The 27,489-nt window shown below is 41.3% G+C and overlaps 2 protein-coding genes and 1 long non-coding RNA gene across 6 annotated transcripts; 1 reads left to right on the plus strand and 2 right to left on the minus strand.

Annotated features, from left to right (window-relative positions):
• Nucleotides 1–67: 67 nt before the first annotated feature.
• Nucleotides 68–16,501, minus strand: LOC110489278 (solute carrier family 2, facilitated glucose transporter member 1). 3 transcript variants are annotated; one of them, XM_021561965.3, is made up of 11 exons: nt 15,860–16,501; nt 15,255–15,395; nt 7,424–7,525; nt 6,998–7,158; nt 5,972–6,212; nt 5,173–5,335; nt 4,105–4,292; nt 3,545–3,649; nt 3,343–3,441; nt 2,972–3,175; nt 68–2,840 (listed from the first exon to the last, which is right to left on the minus strand). In XM_021561965.3, exons 2-11 carry the CDS (start codon nt 15,267–15,269, stop codon nt 2,562–2,564), a joined length of 1,557 nt encoding a protein of 518 aa, XP_021417640.3. In that variant the 5' UTR covers nt 15,270–15,395; nt 15,860–16,501; the 3' UTR covers nt 68–2,561. The 3 variants fall into 3 exon arrangements, with proteins under 3 accessions (XP_021417640.3, XP_021417641.3, XP_090084200.1); XM_021561966.3 differs by having other exon boundaries at nt 15,870–16,491; XM_090228074.1 differs by lacking the exons at nt 15,255–15,395; nt 15,860–16,501 and adding an exon at nt 13,126–13,262.
• Nucleotides 16,502–20,462: 3,961 nt separating this feature from the next.
• LOC149970280 (uncharacterized) lies at nt 20,463–20,791 on the plus strand. Its single transcript, XR_016493622.1, has 2 exons — nt 20,463–20,574; nt 20,605–20,791. It is a non-coding gene; the product is annotated as an uncharacterized LOC149970280 (long non-coding RNA).
• A 3,477-nt stretch (nt 20,792–24,268) lies between these two features.
• On the minus strand, nt 24,269–27,262 carry LOC110489328 (cytochrome c oxidase subunit 6B1). Of its 2 annotated transcripts, none has more exons than XM_036971526.2 (4): nt 27,141–27,262; nt 25,733–25,854; nt 24,713–24,813; nt 24,269–24,453 (listed from the first exon to the last, which is right to left on the minus strand). In XM_036971526.2, the coding sequence occupies exons 1-4, from the start codon at nt 27,182–27,184 to the stop codon at nt 24,400–24,402; spliced, it is 321 nt and encodes a 106-aa protein (XP_036827421.1). In that variant the 5' UTR covers nt 27,185–27,262; the 3' UTR covers nt 24,269–24,399. The 2 variants fall into 2 exon arrangements, with proteins under 2 accessions (XP_036827421.1, XP_021417732.1); XM_021562057.3 differs by having other exon boundaries at nt 27,113–27,239.
• Between the last annotated feature and the right edge of the window lie 227 nt (nt 27,263–27,489).

A 27,489-nucleotide genomic window follows, 5' to 3' on the forward strand; every position in this document is an offset into this window, starting at 1 on the left:
GGTTAATAAAGCAAAACGCTGACTTTGTACTTGCCAACGATAGTATCAGAAGGTATCAAAGGCTGTGTGTTTGTTAGATGTGGGATATTTTATTTAACATTGTATTCATATATACAAACATAAGTGAAACGAATACATGTAACATATGAGGGTGCATGATTGCTGTTAGTTTGTTGTAATGTTTCAGTTTCTCAAAAGCTATTGTATAGCCAGATTTATACTGTTTGTGTGATACATTTTCCCAATACAGGACAATTATCAAAATGGATTCAAAAGTGTGCTTTTCTGCACTTCGCATGATCTTGAAATATTAATTTGACCATATTTTTTAAATTCAATACCAACATGGATTATTTCATACATTTTAATTTCAATTGTTTATGGCAGACTATAGACATTGCTTAAATGCCCTTTGTTTGGTGCCTAATGGAGAATAAGAGTAAAAGACTTTAGAAGCAGGAAGAATGTGTTCACAGACACATACGGTACACATTAGCTGAAAGGTGCTGAAGAAGAGGCGCAAATAAACAGCAGAAACATGGACCTCATAAACACGATCACTCAAAGCAAACGGAAGGCCATGAAACAAAGGCCATGGACAAAATCGACATAATAGCAATACCAACAGCATGGGTAAAACCCCATTTCAAAACAACATGGTTTTCTGAAGTCAATTGGAATAGATCTCTGTGACAATACAGGATACAATCCTAAAAAAATACAAATAAACACTTTTTTTTAGACACACACTGAGGACACCATAAGGTGTATACTAAGCAAGTGGATGGCAAGTGGAAAGTGGAAGAGGGGGAGGGTGAGGGAAGCACTGTTGTGGAGCAGTGGTAAGGAAACTGGTTTTATTTCCAGTGTATATTTTGACATAAATAATACTTTAACCACAAAGTTAATAGAGCAATTGTGTCTCAATGCTTCAGCGTATTACTAGGAAACAAATCTAAATATCTGTTGGACGATGGGCACCCCATAAGTCAGAACAAGCACACATTCAACATATAAATATTATTTCTGAAATACATATTTACAAATAAATACTCTTCTTACTGTGTACAGTAAGTGAATGTGCATATGGTAGCTGGGTATGGTTCAGTTATACAGTATTGCAGTCTTGTTAACAGTAGTGAGGGAGTGCAGCCACTGAATAACGTTTTCTCCTAAGAGTAGAGGTCAACTACTGAACACTACCATCAAAGGAATGTATTTTCCCCAGTGCAACACATATCATATATCCACCATATATTATATTAATACGGAACAAAGCCATGACCCTGTGTCATCTTTCTGAGCAAAATAAATAGTGATTGCGCTTGGAGCAAAATTTACTACATATCATTTACACAACCACAAAAAAATAAACATTTATCGACTATATCTATACAATGAAATCTTTACACAAATATTACTATTTAAAAAAATGTTCCACATGGTAATTGTCAGACAAATGGTCACAAAGTAGAGTAATTAAAAAGCAATTTTGTACAAATCCTCACATTTGGTCACAACTAAACTCCTATTGTGGTATTTCAAATCCACATTGAATAGACAACCGTCACAATTATATTCCTTTTTTTTTTTTTACTGCAGAAAAATTCAAAATTGCACTCAATACAATAGAGTCCTTTGTTCTCTATGGTTGATTCTAATCGAATCCAAGTTCATAACATCACAACACATATCATAATCTATTATAATCTAATATCCAAAATAACTATCTTTATTAATGTTACCCATCCTTTATATAAAGTGTCATCCTTTTTAATTTGAAACCTCTATTGCAGTCGCCTTAGTCAATATAGTTAAATGCAATTCTACGCTATCCTAAAGTATTTTTCTAATAGGCTATAGCTGTAAAAGCACTCCCTCAGGTAAATATTTATCAAATGATTACTTATGTTAATTAATTTGCCTTAAAGTGCTTTTTAAAGAGTATATTAGCTATTGTGGAGTTTTAATTGATTTCTATTTGGTTAATACGGTGCAGCTTAAGTCAAAGTGAAAGATGTACTCTCTTACTTCATCAACCATCCAAATGTGATTCTTTATCAGTGGATTCTTACATTGAATATAGGGTAAAAGCATATCATTTTGATCACGAATATATCTGTTGAAAGAAAATGCCATGTATGATCATTCTGGGATTATTGGGTTATTTAAAAAAGCAATTGACCCTAATCTACAGTTTTACTATTAAAACTACTATTAACCAGAAACCCTATTGAGGTTGTTTGTTTTGACTAGGCCCACTTTGCTCTTCAAATGATGATGCACTCAGTAAAAGGCAAAACAATTCAATAATAGTTTTGACCTATAAATTGAGAACACTTCCAAAAAGATATTACACATGAAAGAAAGAAATCCTAGCTACCGTATTCCACCAAAATATGTGTGCGTTGTGGCTTTCCATGTACACGAAAAGTATATTTCCCGTCACCTCAATCACTCGTCCCCATGTACCTGAACTCCCAAAGAATTAAGCTTGTATCTGTTTTTGAACCTGCTGACCCCAAACACCTGAAATTTAACCCTCGACCTGACACAGGGTTCTACAAGCTCGCCTGTACAGTTGAGATGGACTTATCCTCTGCTGCTGCCGCTCCCACCAATGGGACCTTCTCCTTGATGGGCGAGACAGGAAGTGTTACGCTGCTACTAGTGGGAGGAGCTTCCACAGAGGTGGTGGGGGGCGGGGGGGTCCCGCCAAACTCGCGGGCGATCTCGTCAAAGGTCTTGCCCTTTGTTTCTGGGACTTTGATGAAGGTGAAGATGAAGAAGAAGATGAGTAAGATCATGAAGATGATAAAGACGTATGGCCCGCACAGCTCCTACAGAATTACAAACAAAGAGAGAGAAAAAGAGTGGAAGTCTAATTATTCTAATGATTCACTGTATGACTATGTGAAGTGTTTACTTAAGTGAAAGTTAGGATTCTCCCCTAATGGGAAACCTCTCACACCTCCAGTTTGGGGAAGCTGACTCCCACCAGGAAGTTGGCGGTCCAGTTGCAGCAGCCGGCCACGGCTATGGCGGCCGGCCGCGGACCCTGGGAGAAGAGCTCTGCCACTATGAACCATGGGATAGGTCCAGGCCCCATCTCAAACATGGCCACGAACAGAAACACTGCCCCGATGCTCAGGTAGCTCAGAGACGAGTAGCCCTTCTACTCAGAGGGAGGGAGGGAGGTAAGGAAGGAAGAAAGAAAGGGAGGGAGGGAGATAGAGAGAAAGGAGATGGAGATTGTCATCAATAATAGCAATGAAACTGAATTACTGTAATTAATGACATATCTGTTATGTTGAACGACAACCAATAGAAACTGACACCCACCAACAGGAGGGCAATAGTCATGAGCAGGGCACTGACGGCCATTCCGGCCAATCCGACGAGATGCAAAGTCCTTCGTCCCACCCTCTCGACCAGGAAGAGCTGACAAAAACAGAGAAAGAAGTTACCTTACAGTAAACATACATTACATTCACATAAAAACTCAATAAACACTACTGTAATACATGCAGCATGTTATACTTACAGATACCACTGTAAAGACAGTGTTAACAGCTCCTGCTCCAATAGTGGCGTAAATGGGTTGGGTGACACCGGCTGACTCAAAGATACCAGTTGAATAGTAGAACACCTGAACAGGGTTGGGGGAGGGAGACAATAGGATTATGTTCTTGATCTGCAGCAAAGCCATGATCTATGAATAGGTAGCCACATCTTATCAAAGTTATCTTTTTATCACACTGTTACACTATGGAGTTGCCGTACGCCCGTTAAATCATGTTTAATCCATTGAATAATACAAACAAATCTCCCAAACATGCAATCATTGAGAATATAAGGCAGGTTTAATGCACCTGCCATTCAACTATGCATAGGCAGCTGCAGTTTCTCTCTGTATGAAGGTCGGGTCACCTTCATAAGGGCACACCGTAGCAGATAGTCTCTGTCTCTGCTTTTTTCCGCTGTTTCGTGCCTAGTGAATACGACCCTGTATTGTTAGGCTGTCCTCTGAGATATCCTTGGTGGCACTTGAACGAATTAGAATGTGTTTGTACTGTGGCCCCCTGGGAGTCATAGTTCACTTACAGCATTGATTCCGGAGAGCTGCTGGGAGAGGTGGAGCATGACGGCGATGAGGAGCGGCTGCCGATAGGCTGCGGTGCGGAACAGCTCGAGGATGGTCACTTTCTTCTCCATGGCCATCTTGGAACTCTCCTCCTTCATCTCCTGCATGTCTTTACTCACATCCTCTGTGCCACGCAGACGCACCAGGGCTGGGGGGAGAAAACGGTGGAGTGAGCGGGACAGATACGTGACACTATGATGGAGAGTAAAGGACATACAAGTTGTAAAAGGAGAGAATGTATTTGTGAAATCATTAGGTAACTAGAAAGTCAACCAATGACAATATGTTCAAGAAAATATTGAAATATGTTAGATGCGTAAGACATTTATAAAGGCCCGGTGCAGTCAAAAATGTGATTTCCCTGTGTTTTATATATATTTCCACAGATTGGTGCGACTGGCTTCCAGGTTAAGCGAGCAGTGCGGCTTGGCGGGATCGTGTTTCGGAGGACACCTTTTCCTCTCCCGAATCCGTACGGGAGTTGCAGCGATGGGACAAGACTGTAATTACCAATTGGGTAGACAAATCGTTTTTTCTATTAAATGACTGCATTGGACCTTTAACACATCAGTTGTGCACATTGTCAAGCAGACTAGCGATCGTAGCACCAACATTAAAACCTGCCTGCGTTGTAGTTGTTTGTTCAGTATCTGTCCATGGTCGTGCCAGTTCTTACATAACGTTATCAATCTTCTTTTTTTCCCCCTTTTTTATTTAAATGTTTTTGCCCACAGGACTGCCGCAGGCCGGATGTTTTGTTTGTCGCACCATTCTCAGTAAACCCTAGACACTGTTATGCATGAAAAGCTCACTACATAATTTCTCTGCAAATAGATACCATACCAGGTACATACAAGCTAAAATAGGAGTGTAAAATGAAGTTTTTCCATTTATCTTCCTGACAAATCAGAGTTCCTGACGAACCAGAGTAAAGGACTGCATTTGGAGCATAGAAATATAATTACTAGAATGTGCAAAGCACCTCAAACCCCAACAATTTGATGGTTTCTATGGTTCGGAGCACCCACCTTTGCGGGCCTGCTCCTCCTTGTTCTGGTTGATGAGGAGGAAGCGGGGGCTCTCAGGACAGAAGGGCAGCAGGATACACTGCAGCACGGCCGGGATGACCGTCAGTGCCAGCAGCAGAGGCCACAGCTTGTCCGACCCCAGCAGAGACTCCAAGCCAAATATCTACAACACAGAGAGGTTTAAGTAGGATTAACTTTACTACCAGTAATGTTTCATTCGCAGTTTACATGCAAACATGAATGGAATATGCTGTACATTGATGGGATTGGAAGCACTGATGGGATGGATATACACTATGGTAGATAGGATTCAACTATGGCAGTTCTATAAAGGGATTCAAATGGAGAAGGTTTCATGACAGCGTATGGGAGAAAATGAAGGGGAGGAATATTACTAATTGTATTCCTAGAGCAAGATGTAGTCGCTCGTTAAAAACTAATTTAATACTCATTAAATCATTTGAATAATGAGAAAATAATTAGAGAAAGATATTACTCCAATGTTAAGAGACAAGTAAATCAGAATGTCTGCCGGTTACGACTTAATCATATAAGCAGTGGTGTAGTGGAGGGTAAAAGGAAGTAAACGCCGTTTAGGCACCTTTTTTTTTATTTTACACAAGCATTTTTTAACTACATCACTGCATAAAATAATACTTCCACACATTAAACAGAATATTCTTATATGGGGACTTTATTCCCAGTATCATAAGCAAAGACGTGGTATGGTAATGTGCGTGTTAAGACTATTCCTATGTTAAAGGACAGAAAATCAAGATGGCTGCCATCGAGGACCGACCTGAGCCACCAGGATGCCAATCACTACGCCCAGCTGGTGCAAGGTGCCGAAGGCGCCTCGGAGAGGGGTGGGGGACAGCTCCCCCACATACATGGGCGTAAGGCCGGTAAAGAGGCCGCAGAAGAGGCCAATGACGAGGCGTCCAGCGATGACCATCTCATAGGAGGAGCAAATGGTGGAGAAACCCATGAGGAGGCCTCCGAACACAGCCAGGATGTTGACCAGGAACATGGACAATTTCCTTTATCCCAATACCCCGAGACACACACAGATTGGAGGCTTCAGAGACAAAGTGTTGCACAGAGTAAGAGATAGACAGAGAGAGGTTAAGATGTAGAGGGAGGAAAAAACAGAGCAACCGTTCTAACCACTCTCCACTGATTCCTTGGAGCCTCATTGGTTCCTGCAGCGTAGCAGAGGCAGAAACAGACCAAGGAAAGGCAGAGAACCAGAACTTAAGAGTGACCAAATTCACTCATAGGATGAAAATCCCAATACTGTCAATTTTATTTTATACCTTTGTTTAACTAGGCAAGTCAGTTAAGAACAAATTCTTATTATCAATGACGGCCTAGGAACAGTGGGTTAACTGCCTTGTTCAGGGGCAGAACGACAGATTTTTACCTTGTCAGCTCAGAGATTCAATCTTGCAACCTTTCGGTTACAAGTCCAACGCTCTGCTGCCCTGGCTACCTGCTGCCCTGCTCAAGAAACGTTATTCACAGCTGATTGTTCTGCCATAGACAATACGTGTGGGTAGCTAATAAAAGCTTGTGTGTTTTTTTCTCATCAAGGAAAATGATTGACAATGGGCTAGAAATGTTATTCTAAGTATGCTGGCTCAAATAATATTGTTACAGTGTGTGAAGGTGCAGTGGTTTTTAATTTACATGTCAAACCTTTTGGTTTTTGCATTGAAAACTTCACTTCCTACCCTGTTCCAAAATGTGAACGTTAGAAAACTATCGATAGTTAGTGAAAAATGGCATCGGGTTGAAATAGGTGAATACTGGGGTCACCACTCACCTCCCAAATCTGTCTGCCATCACTCCGACGCTGAAGGAGCCCACCATGCCGCCCACACTAAAGATGGCCACCGACAAGCTCCACACAATGGTGCACGTTCCTGGTTTGATGGGCTCGGCATACCTCTCCATCCATGTGTTATTGAAGAAGGCCCGCAGTTTCTGAGCAGAAAGAGAGAGAGACAGAGAGACAGAGAGATAGAGAATAAATAAAATGAGCGGGAGGGAGAGAGAGAAAGATCAGAGATGAAGCATGACCAAGATACAACGTCTTGATTTAGAGCATGATGAAGCACTGTGAAAAACAAATCACTAGTACAATATCGACAAGCATAATGGAAAGCTATTAAACAATGTCACGCTTAACAAAACCAAATCCCACACATGCTTTCACTGTTATAAGAAAACACTAAATAAGCCTACAAACCTGTTCAGGTGCATTAATGACCCCTGTGTTGTAGCCAAACTGCAGCGAGCCAATGACTGCAGTGGCCAGGGAGAACAGGAGGTATCCTGTCACCTGCTTTTTCTGTTAGAGACAGAATGGGGAGAGTGTGTGTTATTATGGATAACCCCCCCCCCCCCCCCCCCTCCAAGTTTTATCACTGGAATGTGATACAAAACGAGGTGTGCTTTAGGACCATGTGGATGCCTCCGAGCGGTCAGGTAGGCTGTTTGAGGTGCTTATCCGACCAATTGTTTCATTTATTTTCATTACCTTTTTGGCCCAACCCACTTCTAAAACCAGAGTTGTGCCCCTGGGTTAATGGCAGTACATTCTGATTAAGAGCCCATATAGTGTAAAACGAGAACACTGTCAGAGCAGAGACATTAGTACTGTTCTACATACACTGTCTGTAAATTACATCATACAGAATTACAGGTTAAGATATTATAATGTCTCTGGCCAGGTGTCAAACCCAAGTCGTCTGCAGCCTGCATGACTTAATACAGCGTTAATACAGAGGTAAAGCCTACACTTCCTGAAGTCTCAGAGGAGGTTGCGCATCATGTGAGCGTAGTTCACCAAACCACCTTTACTCTACTCTCAACCTCTACCACCACTGCATATTTACTTATTCATACAAATGTTTGCAGGATGAAATCTCTTGAGCTGCACCATCTTGTTTTCAAGTGTCCCCAACCCCCCCAAAAAACAAAAAAAATTAACAATACATAGTAGACAGAATAATATGGCAACTGCTGTCTAATAGCAATAACAATGAAATAGTAATACAAAACTAAAACGTACATTAACAGCATAACAAACAGCATACAACTACTAATAGGCTTAGAACTAATAAAGACTACTGCTACAACTACTAATACAACTAACACATTTCAGCCCCTATAATATATACTGCACATACATACAGTCCCAGTCAAAAGTTTGGACACACCTTATTCAAAGGTTTTCTTTATTTTTTACAATTTTCTACATTGTAAAATAATAGTAAAGACATCAAAACTATGAAATAACGCTTATGGAATCAGGTAGTAACCAAAAGATTGTTAAACAAATTCGGTAGAAGGAGGATGAGTCATACAGACAGACAGAGGTAGAACTCCGCTCCCCCTCAACTGGTGTCTCCAGAGAAATGTTCAGATGGCAGCATAACACTTATATGGTGTTCCAAAAAGATCCCAAAGCGGTTAGGTCTATTATTGTGGTACCATAACAAGGATAATTAGGGTCAGGCTAGAAGGAAAGGCCTATGTTTAGCACCATCGAGCCACAAATAGTGAAGAGCCCAGATCGGGGTTATGAAATGTGCTTCGTTGTGATCTTATAGGTTGGATGGGACTGCGTGACTGTTGCCAATGCCAAGGATTTTATCCTCCTCCATCAATGGGGCTTTTGTCATTCCTGTGCAAAATGTGTACTTGGCAAAAGAAACTGGCACCAGTGTAGAGTTAATGCAACAATAATCAGTGTTGGCCAGCATTAACCTCTTCAACAGTCCCAGTCAAAAGTTTGGACACACCTACTCATTCCAGGGTTTTTCTTTATTTTTAATATTTTCTACATTGTAGAATAATAGCGAAGACATCAAAACTATGTAATAACACATCATGTCGTAATCAAAAAAGTGATAAACAAATCAAAACATATTTTATATTTGAGATCCTTCAAAGTAGCCACCCTTTGCCTTGATGATACCTTTGGACAATCTTGGCATTCTCTCAAACAGCTTCATCTGGAATGCTTTTCCAACAGTCTTGAAGGAGTTCCCACATATGCTGAGCACTTGTTGGCTCCTTTTCCTTCACTCTGCGATCCAACTCATCCCAAACCATCTCAATTGGGTTGAGGTTGGGTGATTGTGGAGGACAGGTCATCTGATGCAGCACTCCATCACCCTCCTTCTTGGTCAAATAGATTTTACACAGCCTGGAGGTGTGTTGGGTCATTGTCCTCTTGAAAAACAAATGATTGTCCCAATAAACGCAAACCAGATGGGATGGCGTATCGCTGCAGAATGCTGTGGTAGCCATGCTAGTTAAGTGTGCCTTGAATTCAAAATAAATCACTGACAGTGTCAGCAGCAAAGCACCCCCACACCATCACACCTCTACCTCCATGCTTCATGGTGCGAACCACACATGCAGAGATCACCCACAAAGACACAGTGCAAATTTGAAACATTGCTCGTGTTTCTTGGCCCAAGCAAGTCTCTTCTTATTATTGGTGTCCTTTAGTAGTGGTTTCTTTGCAGCAATTAGACCATGAAGGCCTGATTCTCGTAGTCTCCTCTGAACAGTTGATGTTGAAATGTGTCTTTTACTTGAACTCTGTGAAGCATTTATTTGGGCTGCAATTTATGAGACTGGTAACTCTAATGAACTTCTTCCATTCCTGTGGCAGTCCTCATGAGAGCCAGTTTCATCATAGCGCTTGATGGTTTTGCGACTGCGCTGGCATTTTACGCATTGACTGACCTTCATGTCTTAAAGTAACAATGGACTGTCGTTCTCTTTTCTTATTTGAGCTGTTCTTGCCGTAATATGGACTTGGTCTTTTGCCAAATAGGGCTATCTTCTGTATACCAACCATACCTCGTCACAACACAACTGATTGGCTCAAACGCATTAAGAAGGAAAGAAATTCCACAGGCACACCTGTGAATTGAAATGCATTCCATGTGACTACCTCAGCTGGTTGAGAGAATTCCAAGAGTGTGCAAAGCTTTCATCAAGGCAAAGGATGGCTACTTATAAATATATTTTGATTTGTTTAACACTTTTTTGGTTACTACATGATTCCATATGTGTTATTTCATAGTTTTCATAGTTTGTCTTCACTATTATTCAACAAGGTTAAAAAAAATAAAGAAAAACCCTGGAATGAGTAGGTGTGTCCAAACCTTTGAATGGTACTGTACATATTTACAAATTTCTTCACATGGTGATGTTTCTATTAGTTAAAAACCCCAAACAGTTTGTTCTTAAATTCACTGTGTTATTTGAATGCTCTGATTTCTCTAGGTAAATGACTCCAGTCAGTCAGTTGGGTCTTTGTATCTGAAAGACCTTACTCTAACCCCATGATGTACCCTTGGAATTTGCAATTGCTGCTGTTGTCAAAAAACGTAGTGTGAGTCTTGTAAAGTGAGGTGTTCCTTAAATATATACAAGGACATTTAAGATGATACATTAACAAATAAATCGGCACCAATGCGATTGTCTTCTGTTTCGGAGTGAGAGCCAATTTAGTGATTCATACATTGTGCAATGATGTGTCTTACAGTAGCATCCAAGAAAGAATCTGCAAAGATTGTGATACATGAATTCTGATTTTCAAAGTCAGGTTTTGGTTGTGTTTTCTGATGGATAATGTCCCCATAGTCTAGGATAGGATGCAGCAATTGGGTTACTAAGGTCTTTCTAACAGATACAGTAAAACCATTCTTCGATCTGTAGAGTAACCCGAAGCTTATTAGAGTTCATTATTTTTCAAAAATCATCAATATGCTTTCCAAAAGACCATTCAGAGTCTATCCTCAAACCTAGATCTTTTAAACCATCCACATTTTCAAGCATTGTTCCATCACTTGCATGAGTTTTGAAATTGCTAGCTGTGGAGTTTAGTCTTTGCCGTGTACCAAAAAGTATGATATGGGACTTGTCTTCAATACAACCACCGAATGATTTGCTAGAAATCATTTTTGTAAAGTGTTAAAATCATCGTGGGAGAGTTGCTTGTATCCGCAGAATATTTGAGCCTGGTTATATAGAGCACTTCATCGTCCCCGTGTAAGTGAACATGTCTCTTCAAAACAATTAGATGCCATTCATTTATGAATACAGAGAAAAGAAGGAGCCTTGAAGTACACCTATACTGAGTACAAACAGTTGTGTTTTGTGTCCTTCCATGAAAACACATTGTTTTCCATGGCTGAGATACACATGGAACCAGTTTAGTGATCTGTTAGTGAAACCAAGGTTCTGAAGTTTTCCTAGTAAGATGATCGACTAAATCCAATGCTTTGGATAAACCAGAAAGATGGCACCAGTAGGTTTGCCTTGGTCAGATTGAGAATGTATATCATTTGTATGATTCACTAATGCTGTAGTACTAGAATGGGTGGGTCTAAAGACAGATAAAAAAAAAGTGTCAAATTAAAGTCATCTAGGTACTGATACATTTGGGAATGTATTCATTTCTCATATAATTTTGCTATTGAACAGGTTACTGATATAGGTCTATAGTTATTTGGGTCTAAGGAGTTTCCATCTTCATGGAGAGGGGTCGGGCACATTTCCATGCAAAAGGTATTTCCCCAGACTTTAAAGAAATGCTGAGATCTGCTAGATACATTATAACATTAGCAGACCACTTTATAGTTGTATGCATATAAACATGGCTATATGCTGGGTACCAAAATGTAGGCTATTTACATTTGACTGTATCCTTAATTGACCCTGTAGCCAGATCTCAAATGAAACTCGTTGAAGGCCACATAAATCAAGCTCTGGGTCTTTTCTGCTGAATCCAGTAATACGGAACACTATGCAGAGACACTGCTGAGAAGGCATATTGTTAGAGGTTATATGATACTGGGCCGACCTTTCCTCGCGGCTTAGGTGCCCTTTGGTCCACCTCTAGAGCTCGCGGTTGAGGCGGTGTTGAGTCCGTATGTGAGCCTCAGTTTGTGCGAGAAGAGATGACAGAGACGTGAGGGACTTGTGTAGGAAACGCTAATGACACCCCCAAATTTTGAATGCAATGAAATATAAGATCAAAAATGTTCTTGGCATCAGTGTAATTTATTTGATCTTTACATCACCTTACATCTAACTATAGTTGAATGACGCAATTCTGGTCCATTATAAACATTGTCCTTTCACCTCTTCTCCTACTGAATGACATTTTCTCTTCCACCATATGACAGATTTCCAAACATATTTAGATGGCATTTATTCTCTGTGTTTTGTATGTGTGTGTTTGGATGGGAAGGTCTCCCAAAGGGATGGTGGCAATTCAATAGAGGAACTATCCGGAAATCCCAACGAAAAATAGAATCTGAAGTAGGCAGGGATGTGTCACAAGACAAAGCATGTGTCCGCAAAAACGTACAATGTGACAGTCTGTGCTATTTTAACACACTGTAAACAAACGAGCTAAACACTATGGCCTCGGCCAAACCCAGTCCCTCCCTCTATCCCTCTCTCTCTCTCTTCCCTCCCTCCTCTCACTCTGTTTATATCCTGAAGTTCACCTTCCACCACTCCCCCTCTCTCTTCTCTCTACCCCCCCTTCGCCGCCTGTAAAGTCACAATGACTCAGTAGAAATAAGCAGCCTGGAGATGCATTCAAAATGTGTACAATTCTCATGATTTGTGCAATAATTGTGTCAATATTGAAAGAGTCGGGATAAGAGATAAGTCGTAAAATAGGACTGCGTTAAAAGAGGTCTTCCTTTTCAGCCCAGCCAAATGCTGTACTTGATTAAAAAAAATATTCACGATTACACACGGTCATTCGTCAGGTATGTGTACAATGTAACTTTGTGCTAGTAGCCTAGTAATGGGGTTGTTTGCAAAGTGAGCAACACTCAGATAAAAATAAGAATTCAACAGGGTAGTAGTCCTTTTCAGAGTCACAGAAGTAGAACTTATTCATCTGACCTTAGTGAACTGTACACTCCGATTCTGTCTCAGGTCTCCATCTCTCTTTTCCTCTTTGTGTTCCCATCGCTCTCTTTTCTAATGATGTAACACACTACTTATTTCATAACCCCATCCCAGACTGCATCTATTTCCTCCTCTTTTTCCCCCCTCTCTGTTTCTAATGATGTAACACACTACTTATTTCATAACCCCATCCCAGACTGCATCTATTTCCTCCTCTTTTTCCCCCCTCCCTGTTTCTAATGATATAACACACTACTTATTTCATAACCCCATCCCAGACCGCATCTATTTCCTCCTCTTTTCCCCCCCTCCCTGTTTCTAATGATGTAACACACTACTTATTTCATAACCCCATCCCAGACCGCATCTATTTCCTCCTCTTTTTCCCCCCTCCCTGTTTCTAATGACAGACACACGACTTCTTCCATAGCCCTCTCGCTCCAATACTATTTCTGTCTCTTCCTCATTTTCATAACAACTGCCTGAAGGTGACCGTTAAATTGACACTCGCTAAAATAGACCAAAACACACAGCGATAAAACATGGCATTGCTGCTCCTATATATATATATATATATATATATATATATATATATATATATATATATATATATATATATATATATATATATATATATATAAATAGAGAGAGAGAGAGAGAGAGAGAGAGAGAGAGAGAGAGAGAGAGATATACATACAACAACGATTCTGGCCTAATTCTTTTTGAGCCATTCACTGAACCGTTCACTCTTATCTCATTAACCTACTGTAAGAGAACCAATCAAACCCACTCATGTACTGAAAGACGCTGGGGCCAAATTGTATTGATGAGTTGATTAGCTTTGGCTGTATATCTAATACCACAACATAGGTTGAGCTCCAAAAGGCCTTGGGTTAGTTCATTATGTCAATAGCAGAGATGAATGATTAGAAGTGTATGCCATAGTCTATTGCACAATAAACATCCATGACATAAAAGCTCATTCTGGAACCTATTACTCATAGAACAGTAATCTAACTGTTCAATCCTACAGTGCCTTTATAAAGTATTCATACCCCTTGACTTATTCCACTTTTTTTCCCAGCCTGAATTAGAAATAGATTAAATAGTTGTTTTTTTCTTCACCCATCTACACACAATACCACATGACGACAAAAGTGAAAACATGTTTTTATAACTTTGTGCAAATGTTTTGAACATTAAACACACAAATATCTAATTCACATAAGTGTTCACACCCCTGACACAATACATTTTAGAATCCCCTTTGGCAGCGATTACAGCTTGGAGTCTTTCTGCGTACGTCTCTAAGAGCCTTGCACACCTGGATTGTACAATATTTACCAATTGTTCAAGCTCTGTCAAGTTGGTTGTTGTTTCACTAGTGCTTTGTTGCAAACAGGATGCATGTTTAGAATATTCTGGGATATTCAATGTCTGGTTTTTATTTTTACCCATCTACCAATAGGTGCCCTTCTTTGCGAGGCATTGGTCTTTGTGGTCGAATCAGTGTTTGAAATGCACTGCTTGACTGAGGGACCTTGCAGATAATTGTATGTGTGGTGTACAGAGATCGAGGTGGTCATTCAAAAATCATGCTAAACACTATTATGGCACACAGAGTGAGTCCATGCCACGTATTATGTGTCTAGTTAAGCACATTGAACTTATTTAGGCTTGCCATAATAAAGGGGTTGAATACTTATTCACTCAAGACATTTCAGATTTTCATGTTTTATTCATTTGTAAATGATAGGGTATTGTATGTAGGCCAGTGACACAAAATCTCAATTGAATCCATTTTAAATTCAGGCTGTTAACACAACAACATGTGGAAAAAGTCAAGGGGTAAGCTCAGCGTAGAACATGACTCACTGATATACAGCACAACGCCCACCACCATGAAGTAGGTTTTGAACAGTCATATGACATTCTGACCGCATGCAACAGAACTGGAAATAATTTGATGGATTGTAGGAATGCAAAAGTTTAGGGACCTTTTGAGGGGCCACACATTGTATGGTCAAAGTATAGTACTTGTGAGTAGGGCATGGTCAGCATATAATAACAGCAGCATAGATTGCTACTCTGTCTACAGGGTTGAATTAGGGGGCAGAACGTACCTCCTCCTCCACCATCTTCAGTGAATAGACAGATATTCACTAACAAATAGCAGCTCTTGATGAGAAGGTGACAAACAGGACAGGAGGACAAGAGAAAAGATCTTCAGGTGGAAAAGCACGCACAGTCTTGAAAGCTGCAGCCTGCAAAATAAGGAACTGATAAGACGTTGTCCTTGGTGCTGAATCTGATCACAGTTGTAAACAAACGTTGCCCTGTTGCTTTTATGAATTGAACTGAAGTAGCCCTAAAATAACAAGTTGAATAATTGTATATCCTGATAGCCTACTTTCTAACGTCTTAATAGATTGCAATGTCTTCATTTGTTTACAATTTTATTCAATGGATTTGTTTTATGCGCATTGAGCTAATAGAGGAATCCGATGGCAGCAAAAACAATATATTCATACTTCGCTATAAAAATCACTATTCTATGAAATGCAAAACGTAGACTTTGCGGTCAAATAGAGTGATTCCCACACTTCGTAAACGGCCAAAAGCTACTATAAAGGCACTAATTCTTGACCTACTAATCAATATTTTATACAGACGGTTTGTCAGCAATGCCCTAGATATGTCATATAATAGTATAAAACAAGCAATTTACCGCAATTCACCTGTCGTGACCAGTCGTGCTATTCCTCTCCCGCCCTCCACGATTCAACTGGCACCAATGCGGTAGAATACTATTAAAACGAAGTCCCTTGCAAATGTCTTCGTTATTCGTTTCATATAGCTCAGGTTTGTGGAGTGGATGCGCGACAATCCGCACGTTTCCCTTTGAGGAGTTAGTCCAGCTCCTAACAACCTATGAAAAACGAGATGCTCTCTGCGTGACCTCTTTTTGGCGTGGGTCTCCTATTATGGTGCTGATGGTGAACCAACGTTGGTTTAGTTGTAGGGGATGTAGCGGTCCCCGGATAGAACCAGCGGTTCCAGCGTCCTCCCCATGATGCTCTGCGAAGGAGACCTTGAGAGTGATCAGCTGATGACGGATGCTGCTGATGCAACGCTGCCCCAGTACCAAAGCAATGTATCACGCGCCTGGCACCGTCCGCGATACTGATGAGGATCCATCCGTTTGTATGCTCTTCTGTTCGAGCTATTCCTGCATCTAATATTTGTTTAAATGGTTGAAGTGGTAGAATATGTGTAGCCTGTTCGACAATTAGGTTTATATATATATATATATATGCTGCATAAATTACCTCCCGTATATTGTTCTCAAGCAGTGGGACTGAAATTGAATAACTGTATAGGGTATCACGTCACATGGCTGTCAGAAATCTCGTGACTCAGTGTGAGAATAGTAACAGTAGCCCATGACTCAGGGTTATTCAGTCAACATGAACAAGCAGAATGAAACAATTATTGTTCATAAATTGTTACATTGTAGGTGATGTTCCCAAAGAAAGAGCGATGCTCTTGGTAATTATGCAGACCATAGGCCTAATAAAGCATTCGCTTTCTATTATATTGAGATCAAAATAAAGATGCTCACTTACATAGTGCCCCATTATTCCCAAAATAAAAGAGGTTTGGACAATAACGGGCCAAAAATAATTTTGAAATGTTGGTTGGAGTAACATGGCACAAATGACAATACATTTGATTGCTTTTACTGTGAATGGAGTTTCCCATCTATTCATAATACATGATTTCCTTGGTTTACTTGGTCCACTTGAATGAGTCTGGTCTTGAGAAAGTGGGAACGAATTTTATGTTGCAGCATCAATGTCAACTGAATTTTAACGGTGTTGCACCAGGTTGTGCCCTTTCATCATACTGATCATTTAATAAAGGTTGTGCCTGTATTTAGACAATGAGCACTTTCCTTGTATAATTTATCCATTCCTCACTTTCACCTCATTCAGTTTGATGTAACAAGCATTCGGCAGTCTTTCCTGCAACCCTCGTGGTCAGTTGCATCATATAGGCTAGGGGAACGTCTAAGTTAACGGTTTTATTCGAACTACATAATTTTTGTAGCTTCTGTTTAAATCGCACATGTTTTTAGCAACACATATGCCAATCAATGTTCAACCATAGGTACACAGGTCTGTATACACTGTTTCCCACTATTGCTATGACGGGTCAGTGGAAAAAAATAGTGATCCTTTAGATTAGTGTGTCCATCGGTCGTGGATAGGGCAATAAATAAATAAAGGGTGCAAAGAGCATCATTTTTAAAAAAGTAATTATTATCCTCAGTTCATCAAAATACTATAACTGTTGTTCACATTTTTACCCCCAAAATATAAATGAACTACACACTTTGTGAGGTGACGACAGAGGCTGAGAGTGAGTGGCTGAGGTGTATTCATTATTCTCGCGTAATATCCTACAGTGCATAGATAGATGGGTTACCTGACAACGTCACGAAAACGATGCACACGGTTCAATGTGGCAGAAGTCAGTGAGTTGTGATTCTGGATGGGCAGATAGCTATCAACAATGACAAGAAACTGCCATGCTGGGAATCGTATCTGACTCGTTTTAGCTGGTTGCATCTTGTTCTTGATTTCATGTCACTGCTAAAATGGCAAATATTCGCACCGAGGTAAAAACAGACAGGTGGGATATTCCACGGATATTCGCCTGTAGTTTTCCTTACGTCCACTAACAGCAGTTAGGGACCGTCACTAACCCGATGGCATAGACACACATTGCACAATTTTTTTTTAGTGTCGATTTACATAAATGTTCAATGTTTCTAATTTCAATAGCTCCTTGATCATGTGACCCACTGGACTCAAACAAGATTCATAATGTCCACTGACTACCCTTCTGTATTACACACCTTTTAGTTTGGCCATTTTCATCTCACACGTTTGTACATACATTTTTCAAACTTTCTAATTTCAATAGCTCCTTGGTCATACTGACCTCAAACAAGGTTCAGAATGTACACTCAGTGGGCCTACACATTGCACACCCTTTTGTATGTCCATATTCGAATCACCAATTTTACATTAATTTCCCTACTCTGACCCCCTAAAGGACAGTGTCACTCAAACACCTATTCAATTGGGCCTTCTCCCTGGAGCCTTCCTCGCCTCCAGGCAGGCCCCCATTGACCTGGTGACCTCTGACTCCTGGCCTACACTCTCTGGGGGAGGCCTCCTTGTGCACCTGGTGACCCTTTGACTTCCACAGCTAGTCCCAACCTGACTCACAGTCCCACCAGAGGACGGGCCTGGGTGGATGGGCGACCACCACCTAGCCCCCTACCTATTCAGAGCACAATGTCTTACTCCTTCTACCCACCTTCCTGGGCTCTCCCTTCTGCGTGCACCTGGTAAAGAAGGAGGATGGTGGAGTCAGACGCCTTCCGTCCCCGACAAAAGCTTGGATCGAGGGCTGACCTTCAGTAGATCGCAGCGAGTGAGCTTCTCTGCTATGTACGAAACCTTGACCCAGCCCTTAGAGCCAATCCTTAACCCGAAGTTAAGGATCTGACTTGCCAACTACCCTTATTTGTTAAAACATGCCAGAGGCTGTTCACCTTGGAGACCTGCTGCGGATATGGATACGGCCCGGCTTGAAATGTACACCCTCTCCCCTGGATCTTCAAGGGCCAGTGAGAGCTCACCGGACGCCGCCGGAACCGCAATGCTTTCCAGGGCTTGGGCCCCTTTCTCGGGGGTGAACCCATTCCATGGTGCCCTGCCCTTCAGAAAGAAAAGATAACTCTCCCCCGGACTCCCGCAAGCTTCTCTGGGATCAGTCGCATTACCGCACTGGACGCCTCGCGGCGCCGTCTCCGCCAGTCCGTGGACATTCTGAAAGTAGTTTGAGGTCAGTAGGTCACATCACCAAGGAGCGATTGAAATTATAAAGTTGACAAAATTTGTGTAAAATGGTGTAAGATGAAAATTGACAAACTAAAGGGTGTGCAGTGTGTAGGCCCACTGAGTGTACATTCTGAACCTTGTTTGAGGTCAGTAGGTCACATGACCAAGGAGCTGTTGAAATTAGAAACATTGAAAATTCATGTAAAACCGTGTGAGATGACAATGGACAAACTACAGGGTGTGCAATGTGTAGGTCCACTGAGTGGACATTCTGAACCTTGTTTGAAGTCAGTAGGTCACATGACCAAGGAGCTGTTGAAATTCATATGTAAAAAAAAAAGTTGGTACTTTGTTCACGCTCCCTAACTAATTCAACTAGGAATACAAAATGCTGCTCACATGTCCACATTTTATTGTCCAAATCGTGAAATAAGAACTGTGCAATGTTGTGCGCAATTTTTCCAACATCATGACACTTATTTGGAGTCTGTGGCTCAAGTGGTTTGAAAGCTATTGAGGTTTGAAAGCGCAAATATCCAACCTGAAACTATCTTTACTTCTGTAAAATTCGCTGTAACAATGTATTTGAGAGACAAGTGTTCATTGTGCAAATGCATTTATATTTTCAATAAACTTTTTCTATAAACATAGTTTACACATTGTCAACTGTATGTTTACAGTATGTGAATAACTCACGTCGGAGAGATTGGTAAAATGCAAGCATAATCCTTTATTCAGGTATTACATGTTACAGGTTACGACATCCTAATCAGACACTCATAATGTACCTGTTTATATATCCTAGATAGGTGCCCCACTAGCACCATCTCTGGGTTGGCATTATACCCATTATCTTAACATCTTCCCTTTCATAAGTAATTAGCTCGAGCACTTCATACCATTTTAATACCACAGTGAAAATACATATTTACATTATCAACACCTTGTTTTTTACAAGGTTAAGAAATGTATTGTCCATCTCTTAAGGGAGATAGTGCACGTACCGCAGGGGCGGTCTTATGTTAGCCTTTGTCCTAGTCAAGTGTGTCACAATGGTAGCATATTGGGCACCTCTGGGATCCTCAGGTCCTCTCCTGGCACCTCTGGGATATTGGGCACCTCTGGGATCCTCAGGTCCTCTCCTGGCACCTCTGGGATCCTCAGGTCCTCTTCTGGCACCTCTGGGATCCTCAGGTCCTCTCCTGGCACCTCTGGGATCCTCAGGTCCTCTCCTGGCACCTCTGGGATCCTCAGGTCCTCTCCTGGCACCTCTGGGATCCTCAGGTCCTCTCCTGGCACCTCTGGGATCCTCAGGTCCTCTCCCTGGCACTTCTGGGACGTTGGGCACCTCTGGGATCCTCAGGTCCTCTCCTGGCACCTCTGGGATCCTCAGGTCCTCTCCCTGGTACTTCTGGGACGTTGGGCACCTCTGGGATCCTCAGGTCCTCTCCTGGCACCTCTGGGACGTTGGGCACCTCAGGTCATCTCCTGGCTCCTCTGGGACGTTGGGCACCTCTGGGATCCTCAGGTTTTCTCCTGGCACCTCTGGGAGCCTCAGTGCCTCTCCTTCCTCTTCCACATATCCCTAAAGTTGTGGAGGCACGGTCGGCAGAGATAACTGCCCTGGTGTGGTCTTCCCCGTCTCCTCATTATGTGTCCTGCCCATACCACACAGAGGATATTCACAGTCTTCCCATGTAGCCCCCCTGTGCCCTATGCTCTTCTGAACTGGGCGTATGTCCTTCCGGTTCCTTTGATACTTTCGTCCCTTTACTTCCACTTCATATGACCTTGCGCTGATGTGCCCTATGCGTGTGCCAAGACTCCATGTGGCATCCCTGGAGTGAGGTGAGAGGAGCACTTGTTTTATCACAGGCAGATGTTTTGCATGCTGGTCATAGTAATGTTTTGACTTGTCCTGATGTGCACGTTGGTGTGCCTGAACATCCCTAATGACCTTTGGTGCGATGAGCTTGGGAGTTGTTGGCAACAGAGAGAAGGAGTGTCTAGACATTAAGCTCTGTACAGGACTGCTGCCGAAGCCCTCTATGGGAGTATTTACCCAACGCTAAAATGGCTTGCCACACATCTGTGCCTTCCTGCATAGCCTTTGATGAGAGTCTTCGCTATTTTCACTGCTGACTCCGCCTTACCATTACTCTGACTGTGGTAGGGTGAGGAGGTCACATGATGGAACTCCCGGGCTTTTGAAACCAAATCAAAGTCTTGACTCATGAACTGGGGCCCATTATCTGTAACCCTACAACTGTCAGGTATGCCAAATCTGCTGCTTACAACAGTCGATGATGCAAGCGGCTGTTGTGTCAATTTCTCCACCTCCCAAAAATCTGAATAGTAGTCCACTATAATCAGAAAAGGAACATTCTTTACTGTGAACAGATCCATTCCCACTTTAGACCAAGGACGTGCTGGTACGTCATGTTGGTGCAGCGTTTCCTTTTGCTGCTTAGGTAGATTAGCATTACATATGCTGCACACAGCCACACATTTTTTTATTTATTGGGTCATGTTGGGCCAGAATACTGAGTCTCTGGCTTTCCTGAGACTGGCTTCGACCCGAGTGCCCTGCATGGATACGAGAGAGAATCATCGGGCGTAGAGTTTCTGGCACTACCGCCCTATCGCCTTTGTAGACGACCTCTTCCTGCATTGTGAGTTTGTCTCTGTATGTCCAGTAGTCCCTTACCAGGATGGATGTACTCTTTGGTGACCTTCGTAGTGACACCCTGTTCCTCCATTGAATCAACAGCCGTTAGTATGTTTTCCTTCAGTGGAATGGGGATTCGGCGGGGGGGGAAGCTGTAGAACTGGTCTAACAGACTCATCCCCCACCAGGTGGAGCTCACCTGGCAGAGCACTCATCCCTTCAAAAACATCCTCAAACTGTTTCAGTATTGCCTCTGAGGAGTTCAAGTCTGATGGGACCTTTTGTTTTTCTTGAGTGCTGACATGATGAACAACACATTGGTGGTTGAGCTGTAGCAACTTAAGCTTTTCACACGTTTCTGCTGAAAGGAGAGGCTTTTGGAAGGTTTTCACCAATTGGAACTTTAGCACGTTTCCCCCATCATGATTGGCTTGTAGTTCACACTCCCCTACTTGTGTAATAACCGAGCCATCGTACAGCCGTAGCCTTGCTTGGTTGTGGCTTTGCATCTCCATCACTTACATAAAGTCTCTTTGGCCAGGTGTATTGACAGTTGAGCCACTGTCTAGCTGGCATTTGAGTGCTGCTTGGATCATAATCACAGTTATCACACATCAGTGGGGCAGTGTTAAGTTTGTAAACCATTAATCTTTGCCACTTTGAACAGAATTAACATCTGTCATGTATAGCATGTCCACTTTTCTTCATCATCATTTTGATCACTGCATGTATCCTGTTCTAGCAGATTGGCAGGCTTACTTTGTCTTTGTCTGCACACTTTACCAAAATGTTTATTTTTTCCACGGAATTTGCATATAACCCCATATGTTGGGCATTTGGCTCTTGCGTGTGTTGATCCACAGTACATGCACCCATCTTCAGAACTTTTCCGCATTGCATCACTGTCCGATTATTTAAGTTTCCATTTTTATCGACATGGCCTCTGTATTTGTTCTGGGTGGCATAATTGACAGATCCTGTCTGTTCAAACAAATACAGTAGTCATGTTTTTTAATTGGATATGTGTCGCTGTTCGCTTGCTCTGCATATATCTATGGCTTTAGTCAGCGTAAATTGTGGTTCGCACAGCATACTTGCTCTCATTTTTACAGCCAATCACAAGTCTGTCTCTGAGCATTTCGTCTCTCATTGACCCGAAATCACACGAATCAGACGCAGCCTCACAACATATTGACCAGACGTCTCTGCTTGAGTTTGTTCACGTGTTAAAAATGAATCTTCCATAACTCTCATTACGAGTGGGTTCAAAATGTCTTTGTAAAACGTCAATGATTTTTTATTTTTGTATATCCTCTTCCCCCAAATCTAGATAACGCTGAAGCATATGGCACTCTCTTCCAATAAGGCTAAGCAGTATTGCTACTCGCACATGCGGCTCGTTTTTATCTAAGACGGTAAGGATTTCATAATTCTCCCACGGATCACGGAAAAACAACCAGTTTTGATACAAATCACCTTTCATGTCCATGGCGCTTGGCATCGGAATTTGACTGGGATATTGCAGTCTCTTCGTCCTCGCTCAATTCTTCCACTTGTTTGCCTTTATCCGAGAGCGATTACATTGTCCACAAACCGTGTCCTCTTTTCCGTAGCGCTTGGCTTTGGGTTCATTTCTCTGACACCATGTTATGTGAATAACTCACGTCGGAAAGTTTGGTAAAATGCAAGCATAATCCTTTACTCAGGTATTACATGTTACGACATCCTAATCAGAAACTCATAACGCACCTATTTATATATCTTAGGTCCCCCACTAGCGCCATCTCTGGGGAGGCATGATGCCCATTATTTTAACATGACAATCTAAGCCAAACCCGGCTGTTTTCCCCATAGTTGCGCACGTTGGTTTCTATACAGACTACTAGGAGATACATCTACTGTATACTGTAGCAGCATTTTAGTCTACCTACTCTGACCTGGTCGGCTACCAGGTGTCATTGTACTTTGAGGGTTGTTCACATTCCCTCATTGAGTAGTTCTGAATGTATACTGAACAAAATAATAAACATGCAACCATTTTTTAAATATAAACATGTGTTGGTCCCATGTGTCTAGAGCTGAAATAAAAACAAATGTTTCATACACAACTTCTCTAAAATGTTGTGTACAAATGTTTGAGCATTTATCCTTTGCCAAGATAATTCATTCACCTGAGGTGTGGCATATCAAGAAGCTGATTAAACAGCATGATCCTTACACAGGTGCACCTTGTGCTGTGGACAATAAAAGGCCACTTTAGAATGTGCTGTTTTGTCACAACACAATACCACAGATGTCTCAAGTTCTGAGGGAGTGTGTAATTGGCATGCAGACTGCAGGAATGTCCACCAGAGCTGTTGCCGAGAATTGAATGTTCATTTCTATACCATAAGCTACCTCTGTTGTTTTAGAGAATTTGGCAGGTCATCCTACCAAATGTCAGCAATTATTTTACTAAATTCTATTGTACCTTTTCAATATACCGACCTATCCTGTCTTGTGGATTAATTCATGGGACTGTCCAACACCAAACCAAAGTCAGCATGACCAAATATCACCACAACATTAAAATATTTATTAGTCATTTTTACAGAAACATCAAAATGCTTGACAGAGACATTAAGAGGTGTGTAAGGGAAGTCGGGGGAAAGGACGCGAGATCAGTGGAAGAAGTCATGTGTCCATTTAGATTTTCCCAGGGAAACTTCCAGCTTCAATCTGATCGTCCCATTTTGCCACCTTGGAGCGAGAGAGAGAAACTCAGTAAATGTCCCATGGCAGAAAACAAAATGACAAAAAAGATGACAATTGAGAAAGGAAGAGGGGGAGTTTGTCTTGAAACTACTAACCAGCCACATCACCTTTAACCTTGCATTACTTGATGACTGGCACCACTGATTTAAATATAAGTCTCTTCAAGGGTACATATACATTAGTGTTCAACACTTACTGTAGGGCAGTATGGTCCATAGAGAACCATTGAACTAGTGACACATACCCAGCTCAAGGGACACAGGCTTTTGTAGACTCTCTGGTACCAGTCACAGGGTGCCACGTCCTGGCCTTTGTCTGACAGAGCCTTGTTACATCTGTGGAAGTCTGGTCGAAAGAAGGGAAATATGTGCAATACAACGTAAACGCATATGAACTGACCAAGGGAATATTTTCATTAAATTTAGCCCATTAAGTGCCAGTATTCTACACTTAATACACAAGGATCGTTCAAGTATTCAAATAACAATAGTAGTCAATAGCAATCTGACTATGTGAGTTCTCATTATGGTGAGTGGCAGTTGTTGACAATTAAGGTGTTCACATTGTACAAGGCTACATAATAACTGTAAATTAATTTGTAAATTAACAAATTGCCTAAATAAAAATAATACATGAATAACAAATAGGGAAAAAAACTAAACAGCTGGTGCCCGTTCATCATTTGGGTTAGTTAAGTAAGCATTTACGCAGGTACCAGAATTAATGCAGCAAAATAGCCATTCGAGGAAGTGAAACAATTTAAACAAGTGACCTGTCAGCGATGGACATGAACCTGGCTTTAGCATTACCTGCTTTGGTTAAAGCTCAAGTTGAATTCAGCAAGTGCCATGGCAACCACCCACAGTGGGTCTGACTCAAAAGAACATGGGGACTATTATCATTGTAACTACAAGACATATTGAGTGAATGTAATGATAGCCATGTCATGGTGTTTTGGATGATAATCGATGCTGCGGATCTTATTCACAGCGTGTCCAAAACCGACCAACAGAGTACCCCTAGACGAAGTGGATTAATTCTTCAAAAACCCTTATTTAAGCATACATTGGTTTAGCATAGAAAATAACTTTGCCGGTGAATGTATGAGATGCCTGAGAGATGTATAAAAGTATTTGAATATCCAGTGTGAATAAGCTCTATTGTTTGAAAGGACAACAGTACCAGAGCCATATAGGCCTGGCCTAAACATCTCTGTGTACAGCTCTGAATGGCAAACAAAAAGGTAGAGTGTGGTGGTTATTACCCAGATAATTCTGGAAGCAGTTTCGGGTCTGGTTGGTGTTGGGGAACCGGGCATCAAAAGGAGCCGTTCTGTAGTTCTTGATCTTCTCTTCAATTACGTCAGACATTTTGACTGATTTCAATCTGCAAAACATTCATACTAATCAAAATATTGAATAACACAAATCTCAACCAATTTCCATAATCACTCTATCAACCTTGCCTAAAATGAAATTGGAATGCTTGCAATTAGAATCAGGCTAGCAGCTTATAGTCCAATTCTACTTCCTTAAACATGGACCCAATTGACATGTCCTAGTATGATTAATCAGGCTGTAATATACAATTAATATGTATATACAGCCTGAGACATGTTTACAAAATCATGTAAAATGTTCCTTACAAGCTAGAATCAAATTACATTTGAACCTATTCAAATTTGAGAATCTTCAGGACAAACCGCAGACAACCGGTAAGGTTCAAAATGTAATTTTATTCAACATTCTGGCTTGTAAATTACATTTATACGATTTTGTCCACAAATGTCTGTATATACACCAATTCATTGTGTACCACAGCCTGATTTATCAGTCAAGACAGAACCTAGCTCCTACTCTTGGCCAGCAATAACTGCGCTAATGCCAGTTCACACAAGACCATTTTATTTTTTTCCACTTGTATTTATTCAGGGTAGCCCAATTTAGACCAGGGTCTCATTCACAATGGTGCTCAGAACAAACATGATAATTAAATTAATCAATAAAACGGCAAAAATTGTACTTTAGGACACAGCCGATAGACACACCACATCTTAACAATACAAACAAACCACGACAATCAACCAAAACACTTGCAAACCTCAGTGAATTCATCCCTCGTGAAACTATTCACTGAGGAAGGTTACAACTAACCACCTAACATTACAGCTTTTCTACGTCCGACGTAGCTAGCTGGCGCTGGGTGCTAGTGCATTGGCAATGTGAATGTCAAAGTACTAGCAAGCTTCTTGGCAGATAATGTGTATAGCTAGCTAAACTAGCTATGCTAACTAGACATCCCTATCCAACTAGAGGTAAATGGAAAGTCAAGTAATTTGACTAAATTAGTTTAACATGCAAGACGAGATTGTTAGCCGTCTCACTCTTAATAAACTAGTTCGCTAGCTCATATATATATATATATATATATATATTTATTAGTTGGACTAGCACAGGTGTGCTTACAGCAATCTGTAGCTAGCTAACGTTAGTCGTTAGCTGTCTCAAAGCCAAACGGCCACATACACCTATTATTATTCACTTCTGTATGACTGTTAATGACGACACAACATCGATTGTTCAAAATGTCGTGCATCTTAGTTAACGGAACAACAATATTTTATTAGCTAAGAACGAAGGCCTACCTCTGCGCTAAAAGTCTGATAAACTGACCTCTTGCGGTGTCCTCTGAAGAAGAGCGTCAGAACGCAACGCATGATGGGAGAAGGAACATAGTGCGGTGCACCTGCAAGACGAACGGCTTCTCTAAGTATTCAAAGACAGCCCACTGCTGCCACCTGCTGTAAAAAACAAACAAAAAAACAATGATTTACAAATACAAAATTAAACAAGACCTAAACGATATCAAAGATGGTGAATAAATGAAGATAGGCCGTTTAAATGGAGAAAGTCACGAAAACGATGGGACGCTTCAATGCGGCAGAAAAGTCACTTCTGGTCATATCAGAATCGAAGTGGCGTGTTTTTAAGGAATCTCCCTTCGATACAGCTACGACTGGAA

This window comes from Oncorhynchus mykiss, chromosome 30 (genome assembly GCF_057628025.1).
Source record: "Oncorhynchus mykiss isolate SJ-2025 chromosome 30, ASM5762802v1, whole genome shotgun sequence".
In the NCBI taxonomy this organism is placed as follows: domain Eukaryota; kingdom Metazoa; phylum Chordata; class Actinopteri; order Salmoniformes; family Salmonidae; genus Oncorhynchus; species Oncorhynchus mykiss.

Excerpts from the sequence above, each read along its gene's own strand:
- LOC110489328 (XM_036971526.2), bottom strand. The coding sequence starts at position 27,184 with ATGCGTTGCGTTCTGACGCTCTTCTTCAGAGGACACCGCAAGAG. Across the intron at positions 25,855-27,140 it reads TTCAGAGGACACCGCAAGAG|ATTGAAATCAGTCAAAATGT; the intron begins GTCAGTTTATCA and ends AATGTTTTGCAG. Across the intron at positions 24,454-24,712 it reads GCCTGTGTCCCTTGAGCTGG|GTGGCAAAATGGGACGATCA; the intron begins GTATGTGTCACT and ends TCTCGCTCCAAG.
- LOC110489278 (XM_021561965.3), bottom strand. Across the intron at positions 3,650-4,104 it reads AGCTCTCCGGAATCAATGCT|GTGTTCTACTATTCAACTGG; the intron begins GTAAGTGAACTA and ends AACCCTGTTCAG. Across the intron at positions 3,442-3,544 it reads CTGTCTTTACAGTGGTATCT|CTCTTCCTGGTCGAGAGGGT; the intron begins GTAAGTATAACA and ends TGTTTTTGTCAG.